This window comes from Xiphophorus maculatus, chromosome 4, assembly GCF_002775205.1.
Source record: "Xiphophorus maculatus strain JP 163 A chromosome 4, X_maculatus-5.0-male, whole genome shotgun sequence".
NCBI classification, from domain to species: Eukaryota; Metazoa; Chordata; class Actinopteri; order Cyprinodontiformes; family Poeciliidae; genus Xiphophorus; species Xiphophorus maculatus.
In genome coordinates, this window is record NC_036446.1 from 15038876 (window position 1) to 15063806 (window position 24931).

The 24931-nt window shown below is 41.1% G+C and overlaps 1 protein-coding gene across 2 annotated transcripts in view; it reads left to right on the forward strand.

The window, feature by feature from the left end:
* Positions 1–24931, forward strand: part of gse1 (Gse1 coiled-coil protein) — a 187014-nt gene that overhangs the window by 32887 nt on the left and 129196 nt on the right. Inside the window, exons 1-2 of one of the 2 annotated variants that reach the window (XM_023331946.1) lie at positions 19256–19331; positions 21643–21775. Coding sequence is in view for 1 of the 2 variants with exons in the window: in XM_023331942.1 (XP_023187710.1) it covers positions 21643–21775 (133 nt within the window). In the remaining variant the exon portion in view is untranslated. Of the gene's footprint in view, positions 1–19255; positions 19332–21642; positions 21776–24931 lie in introns of those variants that run through there. The other variant, XM_023331942.1, reaches the window with a different exon arrangement.

Sequence of the window (24931 nt, forward strand, 5' to 3'; positions counted from 1 at the left end):
GTCCTCCAAATTAGGTTGGCCTCTCCAGTGATGAGTGGCTGCCAGCGAGGATTCACTGTATATGTGTGTTTGATTTGTTTTTCGTGCATGTGCTGTGAAGCGTGTGATTGCAGCAGCAATGTTGACGGACGTAGAAGACACCCACTAAACGTATAGGACTAGAAGGGATGTGGCGGGTGCGTTCCAGTGTTTGGTTACCTGTGTTTATATTTGTTTAACTCGAATATCACATTACAAAAGCTGGCAGCTGAATGTGCAACAGATGAGTAGCGGAAGCTAAAGAGCAGGTTTTGCTTAGGGTGTGTCGTAATGTAGTGTCCTCTGGGCTAGCCCATTTCATTTGTTTTTAATGCAAATTATACAGAGCATGCTGGAAAACAGGGACCCAGCTTGTGGTAAATGCTATTAGCTAATCGTTTGTCTCTTTCTGCTGAAAGAATTTGATGCTGGCATGCTAAGGAGCATTAAGCAAGAATGACATCCGCATGTTCATAGTGCTACTAATAAATATGTTTTTCGCGTGATTTTCTAGCTTAAGCATGTACTGTAAGTGTAACACAATAATGTTGTGGATTGTAAAGTCTGTTGCTGAATGTCTTTATAAATCCTGTTCCCCACTATGTTGTTGGAAAATTCATACTGCTATGTCTTCTCGAACGCAGTTTGTGCTAGTGATGGGCTATATGGACACATAAGTTTATCATGATATTTAGTCTCACAGTGCTGTCGCCGCCCAGTCAGAGTGCAGGAAATGATCTCAAATCTGAGGTGCGAGAAAATGTGTTGCAGTTCTACACAGATGAGACAGATTGGTTCTATTTTTTTAATCTAGTTCTTATGAGCCACCCGTTTAATGCCGGACCGGTCAACTGCCCATATGCCCCGTATCAGACTGGCTCTCGCTCAGTGCTTTTTTTTTTTTGGCCATTGGTTGTTGGTCTTTGACTGACTGTCACAAAGACCCACAAATACTGCTGTCAAGAAAATGTGCAATTTGAAAATTTGTTTTCAAATATATCGTTTATTGATGTTTGAATAAACCCAACGGTGGGGAAAAAGTACTTAATGTGTACCTGCCCATAAGGCCTGTCCACAGACAAATCTGAGTAGATTGCTTTGGTTCCACTGACCCAGTGATGGGATCAACATGTACAACTACATGTCCAGATCCATGCAGACGCACATAAGTATCTTCAAACATTAAATGCTGTTAATTTTTTTTAAATTAGAATATGTTAGAAAATGTTATTCAATGTCTATAATAGTACATTATCCTGACTTTTTTAGAGAAGTTTTAATCCAGCTGACAGGATGACTTCATACTATCAGGGCAAGGGCTGAAAGAAAAAAATGAAAGGACTATTTACAAGTGTAATGTCATGCATGCACATTGTTGCAGGCATCCGATTAAGACTTTATTATAAAGTGAAATCTCTTTAATTGTCCTTCAAAGAAAATGTTTTAGTTGTGCTAGACCAATAAATTGTAGCTACACTTACTTGCACTTTAATATTCAAATTATTTTTGTTATGACACTTAGAATACCGCAAGTGTTGTCCTTGTCTACTTCTTATCATTGTGATTCAGCTGACTGACTCCTGCACTAAAGCTGTATTAGCTGTGGAGCAGCACTCTTTGGGGTCTTTAGTGTGCTAATAGTGAATGGCCCATAGGGAAGCGCAGTAATTGGTCTTTATTTATGCTGAGTGAAGGCTATGATTAACTAATATCACCCCTGAGTGTATATGCGTGCACATATTAACACATAGGCTTTGTAAACTCGTGCAGCACCGCACACAAACACTCTCACACACGATGTAGTGGCTTTCTTATAGCGTGTTTAGTGATGAGATTGAGAGGAGAATTGGAGTAATCCCCCGTGGCAGTCAGATCGCTCTAAAGGCCCTGACTGGCACTAAAAGGAACCCATACTGCAGTTCAACAACATATTTAATTGCATCAGTATTTTAGCATTGCTGGTTTTGGAGTAACTAGTTTAGTACTGAATAATTTCCTTATTTTATTTTCAATCTGTTTTTTTTTTCTTTTTTATATAAGCATTTGGATTACCCTCTTTTCCCTACTGCCGAATGCAAATCTACACAAAGATCCAAAGGATGTCAAACATAAAAGACAAAAGCAGCATGTAAATATGTTTGCATATAGGCTGTTTACCTCCTTTTCTGCCACTGCTAATGAGCTGAGGGCAGCAGGGCCATGCTTTGTCTTTTAAGGCAGACAGAAGGTAAGCGGGGAAAGTAGTGAGTGTTGGGCTGCAGCCTACTAAGCTTACACACTTGACAGCATCGTGTTGTTCATGTTCCGGCTGTGTTGCTTTGTCACCTGTGTGTGTGTGTGTGTGTATGTGGGGGGGTGTGCATGTGTGTTTGCATGCATACTGTCAAATCCCCACAACAGTGGTGCTCTCATGTGTTTACTCCAAGCCCAGAAACTGTACACCGCGGCTGTAATCAGAGCTGTAGAGTGCCTCACAACAACAGTATTCCCTCATTATGGCTCCAGCGGATCGCCCTCACCTCCCGGGTTTGTGATTATAGTTTCTTCTTGATGTCTATGCATACAGCGGTGATGCATATGGATGCAGACAAGGGGATGTGTCTGCACATAGAATTTCTTCATTTAGAAGTAATTTTAGTGAAGTGGATTTTTTTTTCCTATTTTGATGATTGAGATGAGAAAAATCAAAAATAATGTTGGGGTTTTTTGCACACGATTTGGTGATTGCTTAGTTTAGTGACTCTTCGGGCGATAGCTTGCATTGTTTGGGTTGGTGTTAAGTAGAGTAAGTAGACAGGTGTTTTGCTTAAGCTTTGTTCTACTTGCTCAAGTAAAACAAAGTTCAAGTACACATTTTGATAATAAACAAGCCTCTTGCAATGCATAGTACTTTTGTAAAATCTATATAACACAGTAAAACATTGTTTTTCCTTTTGCTTAAATTATAATACTCTTTTGATCAAAGTTTTCCTGAAGCTCCTTAAATTTTTCTTCAAGTAATTGTTGAATCTTAATTGAAGCCCATTTTTCAACAAGCTGCTCCTGCTGAGCTCTGAGGCACCCAGGCTGCTCAGCATTAATATAAAGTGAGATACACATCAGCTTCATCTGCATCAAACTGATTCCCATTATGGGAATTATAATATGCAGGGCCTCTTTTTTCCCCTCCATCACCACATCTCTTCTTGTTTTCTTATCTCACGAAGACAATTCCTGTGGTCAGTAACGAGGCAGTGACAGATTACCTACAGCGACGCAGAGGCTGCCGTGATGCTCAACTTGTACATCACGTGTGAATCATTTAAATGGACTGAAAGGTCATTTTTTGGGAGGTTCCGTCATAGGTAAAAGCCTGTGCAAAACCTCCTACATGTCCTTCTGTGTTTAATTTTCTGAATCTTTGTTTTTTTCTGGTTTCATATCAGTTAGACATCAACATCTTGGGTTATTCTGCTCACTTATTATGCGGTTAACAGCACATACACAAGGACACACATGGCTTTGGTCTTGTAGTGGCCTGCTCCGCCCTCGGCTCGGCTCTGTCTCCGTGTCTCAGAGCACACATTCATTATCTAATCTTCCTCTATGTTTAATTTACAGCCTTTGCCGCTGCTGCCATATGCTCCTTTTGTCTCTCAGCCTGCTAACACACAGACAAATACACCCGCACACATTTACTTACATGTGCACACTGCTCAGCCCTCTGAAAAAAAAAAAGGAAAAACGGCAAAAACAAACATGTGAAAGGCAGAGTGCATCCACCTTCTTTTAGCACCACTTCTTAACCCTACCACAAGCTTGCTTTGACACAGACGGAGGTGTGTGGGTCTGATTATGTCTGCTGCTCGTGCATTCACAAAGTGTTGCTCCGAGGAGACAAACTGACCTCTTTGAGGTGAGATACCTTTGTAATGTTCCCCTTTTTTCTCCTGCCTTTTTTCTCAAGCATGCCTGCTTGCCCTTTTCATTGTCAGCATCCTGAAGAGGGTGTGGCGTTTTGCATTCAGAGCTGTCACCTTCTTTGCTTTTTCTTTTTTTTCTTCTTCATATTTTTCTCCGCTGAAGGAGTGAAATACACACACATCAGAGTTCCTGTATATCTGCGTGCAGATATACAGAGCTCTGTGTGTCGTCTCTATGCTTGCTCATCCAGGGGCAGCTAATGTAGTTTCGTTGTGAAATATAAATGGAGCAAGAGCAGCCACGCTGTAGATGAGCACTCCCAGGCCTTTTTATGCATTGATGTTGTGTGAAGAGCCCCTATCCTTATTCATTTTCATGGCTCTGTAGTCCCGCTATTGACTTAAAGTGCAGCAATGCTACCACCTACTCTGGCGCTTTTGGGAAACATAATGAGCCACAGTGAAGGGAATTTAAATACGATGGAGTGGGTGAGGGCAAGGGATGAGAGAAGCCAACACAAGGGGAGCAAGAGGGTATGTTTGTATTTATTCCCAGTGAATTTCTGCATTGTTCTTTTTTTTTTACTTACTTTTTTGCCTGCAGGAGTTTCTCTCTGTTTTTAACATCCCTATTTCACAAGTAACTTCCCCTGCTCTCTTGGCCAGGAGCACATGTTTTGAAATGACGTATTCACACACTGAGACACTTTCAGCTTGCGTGCGTGCGTGCGCGTGGGTGTGTGTGTGTGTGAGACAGAGAGTTTGTGGTTTTCAGGGCTTTTTCTCTGGCTCCAGAGACCCTGGCCAAGTCAGTGGTGAGGTTTGGCTCTCTTCTCTTAACACAGTGCACACACAGTCTTGAGCTCATACAGACACACATTTCTTCCACTCTTACACCGCTTTTTTTCTGCCACTTCTTTTGCAGACAACGCGCGCCCACCTTTTCTACCTTCTCACTCTCCCTGCAAGTACAGTAGATCACTGCTCATTTTAATAGTCTCCCAGAATAAACCTCCGTTATATTCCAGCACACCTCTAAAGCACTAAACTCCTTTTTTCCTTCCCTTTTTGCCTCCAATGCAATAAATGCACCCTTCCACGCTGACACACAAAGAATGCACCTCCTTCCACTTCTTAATGAGACAAAGAACCATTGATTTAGCAAGGAGTACAAGGAGTTAGAGGTGATCGATCTTCTTAGGCCTGTGGACAGACTCACGGGGGCTGCAGGGGAAGGAAGCAGGGGAGGGAGCAGACTGGTGTGATCAGGAGAAAGCATCCCTTTAATGTGGTCACAGGGGCTACAATAGGTTGATCTGAATGTGGCCTACATGACATACATGGCGTCCACCCTGGCAGATCAGGACGAGACAGAGCTTTGATAAGGTGGCTGCAGCTGAGAAGGACAGGAGAGAGAGAGAGAGAGAGAGGGAGAGTGGGGTGATGAAGGAGAGTGAAGGAGGGGGTGATGGGATTGAGATGGAAGTGGTGCAGTGATGCATGAAGTCTCGAGGAGTCTGTGTGTGTCTGCGTGTGGTGAGGAATTTCATGGTGAGGCTGAGGTCTGCCTCTCGTGGTGTGTATGAGAGCCAGCTGTCAGCATTTGTGTCTTCTGAGGTTGTAGTAAATATATATTTGTGAGCTGACTTCCCTTCTTCCCTGCCGCCATTTAGATAAACATGTGAACAGTCAAACAAATCCCCAAAACTAGCTTAAAATTTTCTTTAGTTTCCTGTTGTGTTTGGACAATACAATATGAAGGACATCTTTTTTTTCTTACAAGTTTTATAAAAATGTGAGTCTTTATGGTCTGTGTGACGCTCAAAAGCAAAACAAAACCTGCCCTTTGCTTGCAGGTAGCAATAAAGTTTTACCTTTTCCTCGGTGCCACTGACTTATTGGGTACATTTGAAGTTCAATATTGGCTCGTGGTTTCTAGTGAGCATTTGTAAAGGTAACCCTTATGTCATTGTTTTTTGAAATCTCTACACTGAAAAGGGTTTTTTTTAGTTAAAAAAGGAAACTTCAGTTTTGTTTGTGTGTGGACGAAGAGGTGGAGACAAAGAATAACTTCTTGTTTCTGGAAAATGTTCAGCCTAGTGCTGGGCATTAGTTTGCATAAAGAAATGTGGTTTGAATTAAAACCCAGAAGACCCAGTTTGGTAAAATAGATTATTGACAGAAGGTAGTCAAAGTCAATCAAACCAGCATCACTTCTGGACATCGTCTCCAACTCTACGTATGCCATGGTAACAGCAATATAAAGCTATAAAAATAAAAATCTTGCATTTGACAGCTTATCCTCACAGATTCTTCATTCTTGCAAATAGCCAATTTCGTAGGATGCTACATCCCTGCCAAAAACTAGAGGAATGTATTAAATAATCACAACATTGCATTATGTTGGGCATTTCGACGGCATTTCGATTTATTCACAGGCCCATGAATGCAGCAAAGTCAGTAGTAAAACACACTCTTATTAATTTAAGTGCTGTTGTGATAGCTTAATATGCTCCTTGGGTTTTTGGCAAGTATGTGGCGCTACAGTTTTGCACAATATCATAGTTACAGGTTGGACAGATACATTTTATTTGAGCATGGATCTAGATGTTCTCATTTAAATACTTTTTAAATTTCTTTGTTGTATGGTTTTTCTAACTCATGATCTTTTTTACTGTAGAGATTTTTAGATTGTTATAAATACCTTTATTTGAACTTGTGCACCTTTGTGCTTCTGTTTTGATCACTGGGAATTTCCCTTCTAGAGACCAAATAAACAATTATTTTAGTCTATTATTAACATGCCATGTTTGATGCAAATTAAGTCCCGTTTTAGTGAAGTAAGAAGATATAATTATTCAGGCATCCATTGTTACTTAGGTTTACTCTGACTAAACAAAGCTGCTTCTCTGCAATCGGAAAGTTGTGGGTTTCTTCTAAGCTATATCCTTCATCACATGTTAATGTGCCCATGGGCAAAGCACTGGGAAAATGTGGATTTAGGGTGAACATGGTTTGAGTAGTCAATATGACTTAAATTAATCTAATTTAACTTACACATGCTTATTATAAGCACTGTGTTTGGTAGTAAGATGTCTTTTTATACAAAGACCAAGAATGAAGATTGGGGGAGTGGAAGTGATGTAGCTTTGGAAATGATGGGGAAGAGAGACAGGGAGCCGGAGGGAGTTACTACACAGAATCTAACAAAAACAAAGTGTTTCAACCTCGGAAGTCTCTTTTCTGTCATCATGTTACATCTGCACTTTCATGTCAATAAAACTAACACAAAACCGTCTGCTTAATGTCCTGGATGTTATACTTAATTACACTTTCGGAATGCAACATTTGCTTTTCAGAGCTTTTGTGCTTTCTCTTTTACATCACTGTTTGCACAGAAAAATACTGCAGACGAGTTTGTGTAAACATTCTAATCACTTCATGGTTAGCCCTGAGAGGATGTCATAATTTGCTGAATCCTCCTCACTGACTCCTTCACCCTGCCGCGCAGCATCCAAATGAGAGACGGAAAAGAACATGGGGACATATGGTACGAGGCCAAATGATTGCAGACGTGTGAGTGAAATGTGTGATACGCTTATTGTGGCTTGGCTCTGCTCTCCAAAAGTGGTTTGGAGGTGGTTATTAGCTGCAGCTTGATGCTTCTCTGTGGAGCAGAACCTGGCAGTCGCTGAAGCCCATGACGACAGAGTTCTGCCCAGGCCAGGGCCTGGTGACTGGCCTGAGGTTTTGAAGCTAGCCCCTTCCCAGCATGGAGAACTTCCACAGTCTGGTGCACAGCTGGGCTCCAGGATGATTGGCTCTGGACCCAGCTGATCTACACTGAGGTTAATCAGTAGTCGTCCTAATAGATATTAATCAATTTTTACACGTCAAATCTTTAGAGCAAAATATAAAGAAATGATTTTAAACTGACTGAATGAAATAGCTTTGGATTTACCAGAGATGCATGTGAGCATGTTTATGCCCAGAGATGCATCTAAACCTTGCACAGCTGTTACAAGTAACACACACTCACAGACACACACTCATGCACATCATGTTGAATCCATCATGGCCCTTGTGTCCTGAGCTGCCAGCTGCTCACTGCTGTGATACCACAATTGTCCTGTTGCTACGATACACATGCGTTCACAGAGCGCCTCACCCCTTGTCACACACAGTCTGTTTTCCCCCATATGTTAACAACATGCCACTGATTGTACGCATACAAATCAACACACAAATACACACTATGGACTCCATGTTGAGCTCCACATGCCTGCTCATATTATACATTGTCAGAACTCAGGGGTTTTTTTCTGTTTGTTTTCTTGTATGAAATTTCTATACTAGACTGCTGGTGTAACAATCCATATTTCAATTAAAAAATTGAATTTTATATGTTATGTAGTTATTTGCAACAGCCAGAGTGGCATATTCCGAGCATGTTTTTTTTGTTGTTGCTAAATTATGACTACATATTTTTCTTCTGCTTTTAATTTGAATTGCTTTTACTTTTGTGATTGCTGTGTGGTTGTGGCCACAAATTTCTTTGCTGCATGTGAATTTAATTGGGCTGGAGGAAATGATAAAATCTATGTCTTTACGGTCAACAGAATGGTACAGTGGACTAGGAGGAATGAATTAGGCCTTAATAAGAGCCTTCAGCTGGTCTGCATTGTTTGGTCTAGTGTCTCTCAACTTCCCCTTGATGATACTTCATAGATTCTCTATTGGCTTTAGATAAGGAGAGTTTTCTGGGAATCAAGCTCAGTGATACACGGTCATTAAACTGGTACTTTCAGCCCTGTGTGCAGGTGCCAAGTACTGTTGGAAAATGAAATCAGCATCTTTATAAAGCTTGTGAACAAGAGGAAGCATGACGTGTTTCTGGACTCTGGACTTTATAAAACACAATGAACCACCAACAGCAGATGACTTGGCACCAGAAATCTTCACTGACCGTGGAAACTTCACTCTGGACTTAGAGCAGCGTGGATTCTGTGCCTCTTAGACTCTGTAGTCTTGCTTTCGAAATAAAATGCACAATTGGTTGTTGAAGCACTGTCTACAAACTTTTGAATAGACTTTGCTTCACAATTCTTTGAGGACTGAGGTTTTCTATGTAAAGTAATGTTCAGTCAACATACAACATATTTATTATATTAGAATATGATTTGCGATTAGGCTCCTTTATCAGATTAACAGTACCTCTTGAAAATATCAACCTATGAGCAGCTGTTAGTCATACTTTTCATTAGGTCCACATTCCTGTATCAAATATTGTCTTTTTTGTTGGTTCTGTGTAGTATTCTAAACTTAAATGTCACGTTTTTATGATGAAAATCATCATAATAAACAGAATTAAGGGCTTGGAAACATCAGTCCATGCATTTAATCTATATGCGTTTCTCTTAGTGAATTGAGTTACTGAAATAAATGAACTTTTCTATCATATTATAGCTTATTGAAAATGGATATCTTGAGTTCAAAATTGTCTGTAGTTGCAAACATGGACCAGAGGGGGCAGAATTGAGGGCATGTGGTTAGTTCATGACAACCATTAGAGGGTGCTATCTGCCTGCTACCTTCCTCACTGTTCTGGTGTGGCATCACTTTATCCTTATCAGTGGGGATGGCTCGACAGCAGCTCCTGCCTGTCTTCTCTCTCATCACCTCCCTGCCTAGCTCTCCCTGTCTGTTGTCTTTTTATCTCCTGCCTCCCTGCTCTTCCCCTGCCTTCTCCCTCTTCCTTCCTTTTTTTCTTTTAATCCTTACCACCTACCTTCCTTCCCTCTCACTTTCGATGACTCTGCCTCTAGTCACACCTCTGCCAATTCTTGGCCTCTCACTTTGTTTTTTTTTTGTTGCTTCTTCTTCTTCTTGATTTCTTTCAAATGTTCCCCCTCTCCAGCTCACCTTCCCACAGCAGCACCAAATGAGTGTCCCCCTTTTTCAGAGCCTCACTTAATTTCTTCCTCCCTCCCTGTTTCTGGCTCTCTCCTGCGCTGTGCATCGCTCTTGCCCCCTCAGGGCTTTGTTCTGCTTTAATCAGCAGCTTAAGTGTTGCATTCTCCACCAGACAATGTCTGCCATTTAGTCTAGCTCTGTGTAAATAGGTGTGCCTTGTTTGTGCTCCAGCGGGCATGCCATGCCAGCCTTTGTGCGGTAGGGGCAAACTGACCTACACCCCTTTCTGGGCCCCCTCCACACCCACTCAAAGCTACAGGAGGGTGAAGCCTTGCATGCTCGTTGTCACAAACACACAGGCGAACCTGCAACAGCATGAGGTTTGGGAGCAGACTCTTACTGAGGGCTGTCTTTGAAGAGCTGCCATACCAAGCTATGTGCTTGGCCAATTTGAGCAGCAGAGTGAGGGATTCTTTTTACAATCAGCCATTCTCGCTTTTAGTCTCCCTCAGCTTCTGACATGCAGCCTTAACCCATTTGTTCATCAGAAGCAGCCTTTAGTTTAGTTTACCCGTGTTTGGTTATGAAAGAGCAGCGGGAAGACTCTGTGCGCAGGAGACCGGCAGCCCGTCTCCCTGCCACCTGGCACGTTCTTTCTAGAAAACACTGAAGGCCTCTCTGCCCAGCTGGATGATGCTTGCTCTCAGACTGGTGTGTCGTATCCAGCGAGCCAGCTTCCTTCCAGCACCGACCATCTGTCTGCATCCACAGTGACAACCTACCTGCACACAGAGGGAGGAGCAAACAGGGAGGAGCTGACGGGCAAACTGTACCGATGCCTGAGCAGATACACAAAGCATCCCCTTTATACGACATGCAAGTCTGTGTTTGTGCACAAAAAAAAGCATAGCAAAACATAAATCCTAACATTTTGTTTTTATCTTTCAAATTAAAGATCAATTGGGAACTAAAGAAAGCACATGTGGATAACTATATCAACCCAGGACAGGCAAATGCAGGAAGAGGGGAGGAAAGTAAGCGTGCCCGTACTGGTCCATGCTGTCCATGCTATCTATCCTCCTCAGATGGCCATTTGGGCTTGTTAATCTATCGCCTGGTAACAGAGACAGCCTATCAACAACAGCCACGCCCCTCTGCACATGCTCATAGAGAGGGGCTCATTTGGATCCTTGAAGAGAAAACGTACACACACACACACACGCTCGCGCGCGCGCGCACTCCTGCAAAACTACCCTCAAATCCTGGCCTGTCATTGCTCTCCATTGTGTGGCTGTGGTTGCTTTCTCCTGGTGTGACTGCCAGCAGATGGCTACCATGGAGCTGTCAGAGGCGGCCTAGGGCCCCCACACACATGCAGGGACACACACTCATACAAAAGGAGTCTTATTGCATACAGAACATATGCACAGTGCCCCGCTGAATGGTTGAAGTATTGGCTGTGTAACATTTCTCCAGGTCTGCTCATTCTTTAGTTTTCTACAGTACGCTTTTATGCTGTCAGAGTTTTTGCACACAAATTCACACAGAGGCTTCTGATGGACTCTGGAGCCACAGGTGCCCCCCAATGACCCTTCCTCTGTAATGACTGTGTAATCTCATAAAAGGGCTGCCCTCATGCATTAGCATGTCCAAAGCCCCTTTGTTTTTTTGGTTTTTTTGGTGTGTGTGTATCCACTTATTCTGAATTGTGCTTCTGCCTCTATCTTTTGCATCTTTGCATGCATGTGTCTGTTCGTGCATATTTATGTGTGTATTCCTCAGCAGTCCCATGTGAGTAAATGGAGGCGTCAGGCCTAATAGAGTCCATCATCCCAGTGTAAAAAACAGCTGCGGCAGCAGGGGGGCTATCTGGAGGTGAAAGGTCAGGGCTGGGGTGAGGAGTCGGCCGTAGTAACACAAGATTCCTGTAGTCGCTAATCATAGCTCTGATGAACGGCTGTAAAAAAGGGGGCAGCTGGTGGACAGGAGGCAGCGTGTGTGGCAAAAGACACAGAGAAGGGAGTGAAGGGAGGGGAGGGGGATGGAAAGAGGAGATCGGGGATTCTTTACCTCGCAAATAATTACCCACACACAGTTAGGCAAGGAGGCAGAGGGAGGACAGACTGCGATCCTGGAGGAGCTGTATATCAGAGACGACCAGCACAACAACAAAGGGTTCTATCAATGTCTTAAACTCCAGAAATATGCACAAAACATTCACATGTGCCAAGAGAAGCACCTGCATGCTTCGTCACTCTGTCTTCTCCTTTCACACACACATACAGAGATTGTTGTGTCTGCAGAAAGCTGGAACTAATGACAGACTCTGTGTTGTGCGTGCTCACTCATCTGCCCCCTGGACACACTTTACCCACCCAGCAGAAAACAGCTCTGTGTGTTCTTTCCCTCCCTCCTAATTTCTTTTTCTCTCTGTCTTGTTCTCCCTGGATCCTACTTTCTTTCCCCCTCTTGAGACTAGACTTGTTTTTGCTGTGCTCTGCTGTATATATTACCCACTGTATATCTTTTCCTGAGGCCTGAAAACAGATATATGAATACATCAGTTTTGGCTGACACCAGGTATTCCAACCTTCCAGGTCCTAGTAAATAAAGTTTGCATGCAAAAATTTCAGTTAGTCATATATATGGAAAATATTGAACCTCCGGTGTGATATGGTTATATTTAGCATCTCTTAATGTGTCAGAATTGCAGACAAGTATTGTCTGCAGTTTGCAGGAAACTAAATTGGCAAAATATTTCCTGCTGCAAAACTGATATTGTAATGATGCTAACCATTTCAAGGGCAGGGCAGTGTTTTAAAATAAACGCTGCCCTGCGTAAAATAAACACAGGGCAGCGTTTAATGTAATGTTGAATTTAGGACTCAACACTCCTAAATTATTAGGAGTGTTCAGTCGGATCTACATATTTACGGAATGCTGTTTTAGCTTAGAGGGTTTGTTTTCTTGTGTTTACTGACTATGTTCACAATAGATTTGTGAATCTATTCCATTGTTTAATAAGATGCTGCAGCGTTTTGCAACATTTTGGGCTATTGTAAATCTCCTAAAGCTGGTTTGTCTGTCATAATAACTTAAAACCCAGATAATAAAATAAAACCCTCTGTTAACATGAACTGTTAAAAGCTGCAACTAATATAATCAAAGAACAGGTTGGAAGATTTAGATCATGTTAAGGATTTTTAATCTGAGAATTATTTTTGTTTGCCTTAGTTGTGTGTGACAGGTGTTTTCATTTTGATGGCTCTGCCCTCCATCTTTGTCTTTTTTTCAATTACATGATCACTGGCTAGTCCACCTTGTTGCTTGAATTCAGAAGGCTCTGTTTTGCAATTAATTCAATAATTTCAACAAATTCCAAGTACATATTTCTACAAAGTAGAAATATGTACTTAAAACAAATATTCTGATGTAAGTGACCTTTTCAACAACTGTACAATATTAATAACAAGAGAAAATTGTACTCTTTGTTTCTTTCACTAATGGCATGTGAGCTATACTGCGCCCCAGTGGTATTGTTTTTTTTTTTTTTTTTTACAAGGAAAGCCTTCGTTGGTATGCGTCTATGTACTTACCTTTTAGCATGAATGGGCCTTAAATCTGTCTGCTTGTTGATCTTTCTTGACAGTTTTGGCAGATGATGCAACAGTTTAGCAATTCCTGGCAGGATTTATTATTGGTACTTAAGAAAATCAAATTTGTCCATTTCAGTCTGCTTTGGTTCTATTCATTCATCATTTTTTGGCAAATTATCTGAATATGTTTCTAGTGTCACAAGGTTTTAGCTTCACTTGTACAGAATACAAGTAACAATTGAAGCAAAACATTGAGGAAAAATACAAGTAGTCATACTTTGGGTGCAAAACAAATTGAAAAACTGTCCATAGAGCTTTTCTTTATAGAGAACAAACTGTTACCCGAGTTTAGTTTTTAAACAGATTCTAGTTAGTGTTTACAGGGTTCAAACCTTTCTAGCATTCCTCATTAAAGAAACAAAAGTGCATGTAAATTTGAATCGGCTAAAGTGCATTCTCAAAATCCTGAGGAGCAGAAAATCAAGAGGGATTTATATGATGCTTGTATTAGATGGATGGCTGTGTGTTCTTTCATTTAGTTGGGAAACAGGCTGGAAAACGGTCAGCTTGTTTCTGCTCTCACAACTGGGCTTAGCAGGAAGAGGCCAATCGATCGCACTCTCCCTCTTCCTGTTGAAGCTGTTAGTGTTCTTGGATGGAAGACACGCCTCTAGTGGTTTCCAGCTGTGTGTGTGTGTGTGTTTTGTGCATGTTCCTTCATTGTGCATGCGTGAGCAAGAACATATTTTTCTTAAGCTAGCATGTTGTCTGAGACCAAGCAAAATTAGGCACATTTTCCTAATTAATATGTATCTATTTTGATTTATTGACACATATCCTGGTTCTTTGCATTCACAGTTGGCAGTTTACCTCAAGGTTTTGCCAATAACAGTAATAAATCCAATGTATTAACCTTGCATTATCTGCTACAGAGTGAGGTGTATACGTAACTGTCAGTGCAATAATGTTTTGTATGCAGCAGTTTTAATGTATCCCTCTTCCTGGTCTGTGTGACAATAACCTGCCTTGAAGGAGGACACACAAAAACCTTCAGGGGTCAATAAAGTATCGTATCTTTGTTGGGTCACTCGTGTCCTTACATCCTGTTCCCAGGGCAAAACAAACCCAATGAGTGACAAAATGTTCACGATGACACTTCAGATTTAGTACTTCGTATCCTTTGAGCCCAGTCCTTCAGGATACACATGTTTGTCTTATCGACGACATCCCCGGCAACCGAAGGCCAGAATAATATCCAGGGGTTAGTTGCATCAGCTTTCGCTTTGGCTGATCCGCTGACCTCTAGCATCCTGCACTGCTAGGGGGATTTACTTTAGCTTGTGTACACCACCTACAGTGTATAAGGGTCTGCTGAGTCATTCTGAAACCTATTAGCAATTATAATGCTCTCTAACGTATTACTTTAGACATGGAGCTGAGGCTGATTATGGTGTGCTCCAAGGTCATGTCCACCATCATTTATGGAGTTCTCTTGAAATATGGTCATACTGTATAATCCACAGTGGATCAGTTCTTGTCTTACAGAGGAGAGGCTTATTGAGCGATAAAGTGAATTTTGAATTTTGATTATTTACTATACTTTTTAGCTTTGAGGGTTCTAGTATCTGTAACTGGGCATGCAGGCCAAGTTGTCTTTCTTCATAAATATTAGAAATTTTAAAAGGGACAGCCAATATTGAAATTTTATCAGCCTAAAGACAGTTGATAGAATAATACAAAAAATAAATAGTATTCTTGTACACTCCTTAGGTTTGTTGAGTTTGTATGTGTCAAAGTGTATCCATCCAGCAAACCCCGGATCAGCCTCAGTGGAAAGATTGCTTCTGTGGGGCTTCCTGTGCGTCTGCCCTTGACTGACCCAAATGTGACCCGTGTTTGGCCCCTGGGCCTCCTGTGAGCTATTGTAGGGACCTCTGCCTTTGTTGTGAGTGTGCACATAGAGTATGTGTGTGCTTGTGTTGGTGGTGTAATTTGAGTTCCAGGTTAGGACAGGACTGCTGTATGGTTCATCCAGGCAGAAAAAAAACAAGACACGGGAGCCTTGGGGTAGGCAGAGAAAGGAGGAGGGTAGTAGTGGGACAGCTTAACGAGTAAAAAGTAAAGAGAAAGGGACAAAGAGTAGCAAAGCTCTTTTTTAACTCAGTGTCTTTGCGAGAGAGATGTCAGTATGTGTCAGTTCGCTCCACTAACCAGCCTGTAGCATGAGAAGCAGATCACTCCCCTTCCTTCTCACACACTCTTGCTTCCCTTCTTGGCAACTATCTCTCCACTTTCTTCGCTCGTATCTTTTGGTGATAGCTTTTCTGCCTCAGTTGAGAAGAAGCGAAACACTCCGCGGCTCAGGGGAAAATGACAAGACTAAGTTAGAGACCAAGCAGTGAACCCATCATCTCTAAGAGGCTGGCAGTGCGGAGTGCAGGTCTTCTCCCGATCGCTCCATGGCTGAATGGGGAAGGGTTGCTCCAAATGCAGCGGGGCCCAGGGCCCTGAAGGCAGGGCCACGCTGCTGGCTCTGCTCCACTATTCTCCTCGGTGCTGTGAGGAGGGCAGCTCACAGCTCTTCAAACACAGACGGGATCAAATCTTCAAATCCCCTGGAAATGTCAGCCACGTTTGAGGAAATGTCAGCAGAGCCGAGAACACACACAAACACCTATCGACCAGAGCATGCACGCACACAGGCAGTCGCGGCCAACGCCATGAAAGAAGAGCACTGGGATATAAGGCATCCATTCCCTGTGGGTAAAAATAAGTCTCATGTCCTTATTTTTTAGAAAGCCAAAGGGAGAACTTTTGTTTGCTGGTTGTTGTTCACAGTTCTGCTGAACTTCTAATCCCTTAAAACTTCTAGCACATTCTCATAAATAAACATCTGCTTTAGTGCTCACAAACATCAAGTGATGCAATTCATAAGTGGAATACATGGCAATACCAGCAAAGTGAAGAGTAGAATGTTTTACATTAAAACCAAACGGTAGACAGCAAGACATTTGCAAAACAAAAGCATAAAAAATGTTGGAAACTGACAATAATAAACCAACATACTCAATGTATTCAAAAACAAATAATATTGTAGAGTGAGGTATTAGCTCAAAAACAGTTTCTAAACACGTATTTCCTGGTTGATTATGATGATACAAAAGGAGATTTCCATCAAGAGTTTTACAATTTCTGCGCTTACCTTTTCCCATAAAACAAAAATATTGAGCACCATGTGAAAATACGGTGAATCAAAAGTCTTCAAACGTAGATCTTTAGGTGATCTCATCTTCAGGCAGTGACATCATGCCGGGGTCGTATTGATCTCTCCTCACTCCTGCTGACTAACTTATCGACATCCTCAAGTGTATTTCCTGTCTGGCCTGTCAGCAGTGTTTATGGATGGCACTGCTCCCTGGTGACACACTCACACATACACACAGAGTAGAAGCTATAACATGGCCCCCATGCAAACAGGAAGTGTACCCCCAAGACTATGTTACATCATGTTGTAAAAGCAGATACACACGCATAGATGTTCATCCCCACCACTTCTTATTGATGTAGTGCTTGATCCTGGCCTCCTCCTTAATGAATCTGGCAGGTGCTGACCTGCAGGTGCCATGGAAGTATTGACCGGCGTGGACCTGAAAGCTTTAGGTCAGAAAGATCAGAGGAGAAAAAGTAATTCTCTCAAGGTGCCGTTTTGAATGATGTGCTTATGAATGATGCTCCATCATTCCTCTGAGGTGGCACCGAGTCTAAAACCTAGTTTGTGTGAGCAAGATGGTGTCAACGCCGTTTCGTGCAACTGACAGATGAAATGTTGGTTGTGAGTGCCTTGACTGAAAAAAAACAATATAGAAGACAAAAACAAAGAAACAAAAAAACACAGAACCACGTACATATTACTGGTGAAACCTGCAGGCTGTCTTGATGTTTGTATATTCCTGTCAAGGTCAGCACTCAGCTGCTAATGTCTTGTGATCCTTTAAGGGCACACACAGTACTCCACACCGCTTTTTAATTCCTGCTGGCAGGCTCCCTCCATGTAGTGCAGCATCATCCATTACCAGCTTCCTCCTTAGCGATTAGAGAAGATAATGCTGAACTGTGGAATTAACCTCAATTAGTAGTACCTCTGTAGATCTTTCTCATTTCACCTCATGACTCCAGCTCTGCATCTTAAATGTCCCTGGTCTATTTCTGGTCTATAGAGAGGGCATTTATCAGAGTGGGGAGTAATATATTAATAATGTACTAATATGGCATTACTTTATTTACTCTATGCAGAAGATAAAACAATACAGATGCAAGTAGTAGTTATTCTACTTGCATCTGTTGTATTGGGGTTAATGTCCTTCTAATACTAAACTTTGTCACATCCTGACATGACACATCTTAGTTATGAACAGAGGATCTTAAGTGTCGAATGCCTTTTGAATGTGCACAACAGTAAAAACACTAATACCAGTTTACTTCTTAAAGTTCTTAATTGCATGTAATGAAAATGTTTCATTTGCAAACATTTACAAAGCTGCATACTGATGTAGTGGAGATCCAGGCAAATGTTGAGTTGGCCAGGGGACTAAAGCCTGAGCTGCTAGGCAGGTCAGAATTCAACTTTTGTAATGAACAGCTGCTAAAATTAATTCCTAATTTGTATTGCCATGTGTGGTTTAATACAATGCCAATACTGTTGTTAAAGCAGTTGTAGTAATTTAACTTCACACCCTAAGAATTTTGGGTTTTATGCCAGTAAAGTGAAGATTTAATCTTAATCTTACATTTTAGTTCAGACAGAACAGGACGACAAACAATTGTTTTAGAACTTGCTAAATTATCCACTGCTGAAGTCCAATTATTGACTTTAAGACCTTTAGTTGAGGTGACACACAGAAGTGTTTTTTCCTTTAGCAACCACCAAGTAGTGGTTGCTACATACATGTTTAATATAGGCATGGAGTAAATAAATTTCGGAACAGATGGAAAGAACTTGAATTATTGGTACATGTTGTTGTAAATACAAGAGTGAGAAAGGGAATTTAAACTTCTTAAAATCTTTTACTGAACTACAGAGTGTTTAGTTACTTCCTTGTGCAAATGTGTTAAAGCTGGAAAAAAATGAGGGAGTTTCTATGAATTCTCTTAATAGATGCCTGTGTGCAGAATCACCTGCTAATTAGCAAATTAGCATGCTTACATTAACATTTAACTCAAGTAACTACTGTGTTGCTGGCAAAGCATCTGTTGTGATTCTTTTTCTTTCGTACTCAACAGGTGTCTGAATATTTGTCACTTTAACAACTCCATACAAGGCTGACATGTTATACCATTGCTAAATAAATAAATAGTATGGATCCCTACGAATCATATGATGCATTAGCCATGTGTATGCTTTCAAATCTCAAATGTGTTACTCTCCACCATCTGTTATGATGATTTGTGGATACATTTTGTGGGCTTAAGTGCCTCCTGTGCCTGAACTGCTGTTTAGAAACCATGTTAGTTTCACTTTTGTGTCGTTACCCTTAGAATTTAAGTCACTCATTTGGCACTTCTGTTCATAAAGAAAAGAAAAAGAAGTGGTTGAAAGAGCAGAAGAAAACTTGTAATCAGTTTTTTTGTGTATTTTTCTTAGAGTATAGCTAATCCCCTGGCTCAGACATGACTATTTGATTGAAAGTTTTTTTGTTTTATTTTCACACATGAGGATGTAAACCGAAGAGGCACACCCAACTTGTCAGGTGAGGAAGATAAACAATAAAATTCAATAAAGTGAAAGAGGGAGTACACCCTGTCACTGTCTTCCTGGTAACTCTTAGTCACACAAGAACCCAATAACTGTGTGGCACAGCAATTACAGTGCGTGGGAGAAGTGGATCATTACCTTGTACAAAGGGTGAGTTTACTGTTAAGTGAGGTCTCTTTAAATGCTTTTTAACTGCTGGTGCTTCTGTAAAGCAGCTGTCTGGGCTTGAAGAGAGGGCAGGTGGGGAGGTCTGAAAGAGTCCGTTGAGACAGAATAGAGAAAAAAAAAAAATCTCATGACCGGTTGGTGAATTTACATACAGGCCAACAGCCGAAATACTTGTGGTTTTTTGTGTGTCATAGTTACGGTTGTGGGTTTTGCCCACTTTTTAACTGGAGGAAGAGGCAATCGTATACATTGATTTTCACAAACACCTGCAAACATATGATCACATCCCTCCACTCTTCAGGAGGAGTTAATTGGAAATTTGTGTGTGTGTTTTATTTTTAGCAGAGTGTGTTTAAGAGAGGTAGTAGAGCCTTGTCAGTCTTCAGGGCTCTGCTCTGCTCTGAAGTACAGTGGCTGTAGCTCTTGCTGAAAGCTATGTATATTTCATAAACCCAGGGTGCCTTTTTGTCTTAAGATATGATGCACCTCCCCTGCCTGTCTCTTCTGATCGTCAGTGGAGGGAGCCATCACAGACTTTTCTCTTTTTTTATCTATCCCACTCCTCTCTCTCCATCTTGACAGCCACCCTCTGCTTTTGCCTCTGCTTTTCATGGTCAGCTTGTCTCTGTCGTGAAGTCTCATCCCCCTTTCCTCTTTCTGTTGTGGAGCGTAGTGGAGTAGAGCACATCCAAAACGACTGGTTCTGTCAGGCGAAGCCATTCTCTCAGTGTCTCTCTCCATCTTTGATTCTGTCTGTCTGTCTATTTTGCAGCTCTGTCACTTCAGGGAAGGGGCACTTTTTCACCTGGAGCTGCATCCCCCTTCAGTTGTTGTCTTTTTATAGCAGGAATCAGAGTGCTTTGACAGTAGCTAAAAATGGTTGCACCGCTGACAAAACAAATCTGCAATTAATGGCTATATTTGCAACATCAGGCTCTATTTATGGTGAGAGTTTTTTTTGTTTTTTTTTTCCCTTTTTTGCTGGCTTTGCTTTTTCAGCCACAATAATGCTTGAAAATCACAGAATCCCAATAGGGTTATTTAGTGAAGGGGTTGCATTTTGAACTAATTTCTTTTAGTACTGCTGATAGCTTGCATTACTTTCTGTCCTCTTAGGTAATTTATGCTCAATTTTTGCCCATTTACGGTGCCATGAAAATCATTCGTCCCGTTACATATTGATTTTGTCACACTTAAATGTAACACAGTTTAATGCCACAGGCAAAAAGCTGTGATGATTTCATTTATTAAACTAAACAGCCATCCAAACTAACCCACATTTATGTGAAAAATATAACATACTATAAATATAATAATATAATCATGAAATGACTCTGATTGTCCAGATTTTTTTGCTTCAGTCTCACAGCAACACCAAGGCCTAAATTGACATCCATTAGTCAAAAAGGGGTTTCAGAGTAATTTTTAAGGCTTTTAGGCTCCAGCAAACCTCTGCAAGAGTCATTTTTCCTCAAATGTAGAAAACATGGAACAGCTGAACCTTGCCAGGAGTGGCTAGCCTACCAGAATTACTCAAAGAACACAGGAGGCCACAGAACAACCCAGAGTAACAACTAAAGCACTGCAGACCTTACCTGCCTCAACTGAGGTCAGCATTCATGATTCAACAAGAAAAAAGAAAATGGGCAAAATGGCAGAGATGGGAGAGATCCAGGGCAAAGACTATTGCAGACTAAAAAGAACACAAAGGTCCATATTTATTTTTGCCATAAAACCATCTTGATAAACTTTAGGTTAGAAAATATTCTGAAACTTTTTGAAAGTTTTAAAGTGACCTATTCAAAGTCGGGACTTAAATCTGATTGAAATGCCATGGTATGATCTGAAAAGGTCTGTCAATGTGACTGAATTAAAACCGATTTGCAAAACAAGAGTGGATCAAAATTCCTTCACAGCAATTTGAAAGACTTATTAACAATTGGCTCTAATTGTTGATGCCAAGCATGCCACAACCAGTTATTAGGTTAAGTAACTTTTTAAATTCGGATCGGGTTAGTATGGATAACTTTTTATGACATTATATAAAAAAACTTTTTGTATTAATTTAGGTTGTATTTGGTTGATGATCAGACACATTTATGTGCGACAAAAAAGACAAAATAAATCAGTACCGCAAAAAAGCAGAATTTGTGGCCACTGATCACACTTTCATTAATGTGGCTAAAAACAAACTTTGGACGTAAGACTTAGCAATTGATATTTTGCGCAAACAGGTAAATTTTTGGCACAAAATAACCTCTAATTATGTTTCTTTATTTTTATATTTTTCCAGGCCAGTGCTTTGGTTTCAAGTAGCACTGGAGCCACTAAAGAGACAGACTCAGAGCCTTCACAACCTGCACGGGATCACACTCCTTCATGCCCTGTGACCTTAGCGCCAGAGAGAGGAGACGCTTCACTTCCCAGTAAGTGCTAAAGGCACAAATGACCTCCTTTTTCCTAAATTCAACCTTATTAATTTCTCTTTTTGCCTGAACTGTATGTTTGGTCTATTTTGTGTTATGTTTTTGCAAAATGAATTAAAAACTTTACCACTCAGTGTTGAGATTTGCACATCCTATCAGAGAAAGTTATTTTAAGTTGTGATCCCTGTTGACTTAGCGTTGTTCAGTCCTGATTCTAAAATGAGAGTATTCCAACAGCAGGAGAGCTGCAGCTTCTTTTCTGCAGAAACCTCAGTTTGAGTAGATAGCCTTTGAGATTTGACTAATTATTCAAGCAGAGTGGTAGTAAATACTCATTCCCTATTTGACAGAATTGTAGAATCTGCTAGTTTGCATGTTATCCATTCATTTTGCTTCCCTCACTGCATACCAGTGAGATGATCTAAGATCAACGGACGAAAACAGATACATTAACATTTGCTTTTTTACCAGCCAGAAGCAGCATGTTCTCACTTTAAGTGTTTAATGCTGTGTTGTTGGAACCTGTTTGTATTTTGTTGCCATGACTTTAAAACAGACCTCTCTGCAGAACATGCAGAGGAAGTTGAGTTTTAACTACTACAATGAGTCACATACACACACACACAAAAAGTCACTCCCTTCAGTTAGCACTTTTCTGACCCGGCTGCGTGGAAGCTCAAGAAATTGCGAGTCCCCTGAGAGATGAAGCAACTCAAAAAGTTACAAATAATAGTTTTGAGGCTGAAGTGTGCTGACGTGTCAGCTTTATGCATCTGTTTAGCCACGCTCCATCACCTCTATATAGTTCCATAATATCTGTCACTTCCTCAAACAAACTGTTTACTCAATACGTCGACACATATCCTATCTACACTCTGACTCAGGATGAGACAGTAAGGATTTGCCTTTAGTTTGCTTTGCAAATACCTGGTGCTCCTGCTTGTTTAGCCAGCCTTTGACTGCATTGTTAAGCAGCAACTGCTCTAAATTACTACCAATTCAAATCTGCAAAACCAGCCACAACACAGACAGAAAAAAAACGTAACACAACCAATCAAGCTCTGCTTTTGAAATGTTACAGATCCAGAAAAGATGACAGGTTAAACTGTTAGCAATGCTTTATTTAAAATGTATATCAGATTGAGGTAATGTGAACCTTTTTGTGATACTTATTCCCAACCTCTTGGTTACAAACATGCTACTTTGTACTTCATACACGCGTGCACAAAGGAGTCTGTCTGTGCCTTGGATTTTAAGAGTGAAAAGTCTGTCTCCTCATATCAGTGTTGCTGGATGACTTTTGGTTGCTTTCTCTTTGTCTCTCTCTTTTGTGTGAAGTTTAAATTTATTCTCTCCACCGTTTGCTTTTCACTTTGCTGCTTCAACTCTTTTGCTCATCGCTCTCATGCTCAGGCCTCATTTTCCCTTTTCTCTAAGGCTATTTCTGTTTAGCCATGAGGGCCCCCCTGTCATTTACAGAAACTCATCTCAAGCTCCCTTTTCAATGGATTCCTCACATGTACACACACACATGTGTGGGACACACATAGGGACACTCTTGCACAACCACATGATGCTTGATTAAACAGTCATGACAAAGGGGCCACCCCACAATAAACAGACACACAGGCATAACACTGAACGATCCTCTCAGTGGTTCATTGTGGGTTTGAAATGGGGTTTTCATGAGTTATTTAAGTGTTCTCCATCATGAGTGTTTCGCTGCAGCTCCCACCGACATGACACGGACCATTTCCCCCGCTCAGGCAAGAAACATGGCATAACGCATGACTGTGGTGTTTGCATGAAGCGGAATAGAGAGGCAAAGAATCCAAGAGGCATAGTTTTATATGATTTAGTCTGTGAACACTGAATCTATAGAAAATATATGTCTGTTGCTTACCATATCGTGTATGTTTTTTGTTTTTTTTTAACTAAAACAAAGTTCGTTTAAATGATCTGACATGTCACAGTAATTTGTGAGAGTTTGCATGATGGAGCCGCAACAAACAGATTTGCTGAACATCACTTCAGAAGGTTTAAACCAAAATCTCATCTCTGCACGTTTTATTCACTGTGAACCTGGTCTTTACCAACCACACATTTACTCAGCAGTTAATTACTTACCTATAAATGATTTAAAATAAATAGTGAATTAGCCAAAATGGCAGTGACTCACTTCGTTAAAGGTGCAGCATGTAACTTTTAGATATTTGTTAAAATTGTCACCATGTCGTGACTCGTGACGGTAATAATAAGAGCAAGTAATCTGTTAAAACATCTGTTAAAACATCCTCCACCACTTCCTTGTGCTACAATTGCCGTTTGAAGACATGCACCGCTCCCAAACATAAAACCACCAATCAGAGTAGTGTCTTAGCGCTGTCAATCAACTTCACGCTGCTGCATATACTAATGGCAGAGAAACAACTTCCTGTTCCAGGAAAATTGTTTATCTGCTGTCATCGATGGCCAGGCTAACTGGCTTGAGCAGTTACGCTCTACTAACAGGGCGAAACTGTTGCATAGCAGAAAGCAGAAAGTGGGAGGTTGTGAGCAGTGCATATACAATGATGGCTGACAGAGCTACGACCCTCCTCCTGGCTCTGATTGGTTGTTTTCCAAGGAGCGATGCAGTTGTGCAGATGACAGCAGGACCACTGGTTTATTGAATATGACAATGAGCTCACTGTTCTCCAGTGGCCCACAGGTCAGAATTAAATTGCGCACCGTTCGCTTAATGCTGAACAGGAGGCCTGTGTAAAGGACCATGCCACAAACAAATCTGATGTAAATGCATGATGCTGTCATTTGAATATAGACCAAAATCTCAGAGGAATATGTCCAACAATTTGTAAATTCTATGCCAAACAATTGGGCAGAGGAAAGGCGGTCCAACTTGGTACTAATAAAATCGCTGTCCAGGGTACATTGTAAAAAAATATATGGCTAGGAAAACTGTACCATTCTGAAGTTCTTTATCTGCCTTTACACACATACCTTCATCCACACATTTAGACATATCAATATTTTTGCTTGTGTTGTAAGTGTGACCTGGCAGAGAAATCACACATGGCCATGATGTGATTGTCCTGCGTGTGTTTTGATTGTTGTAGCACAGCTGGACTTCTCAGACTTGCCAATGTTAATCACTTG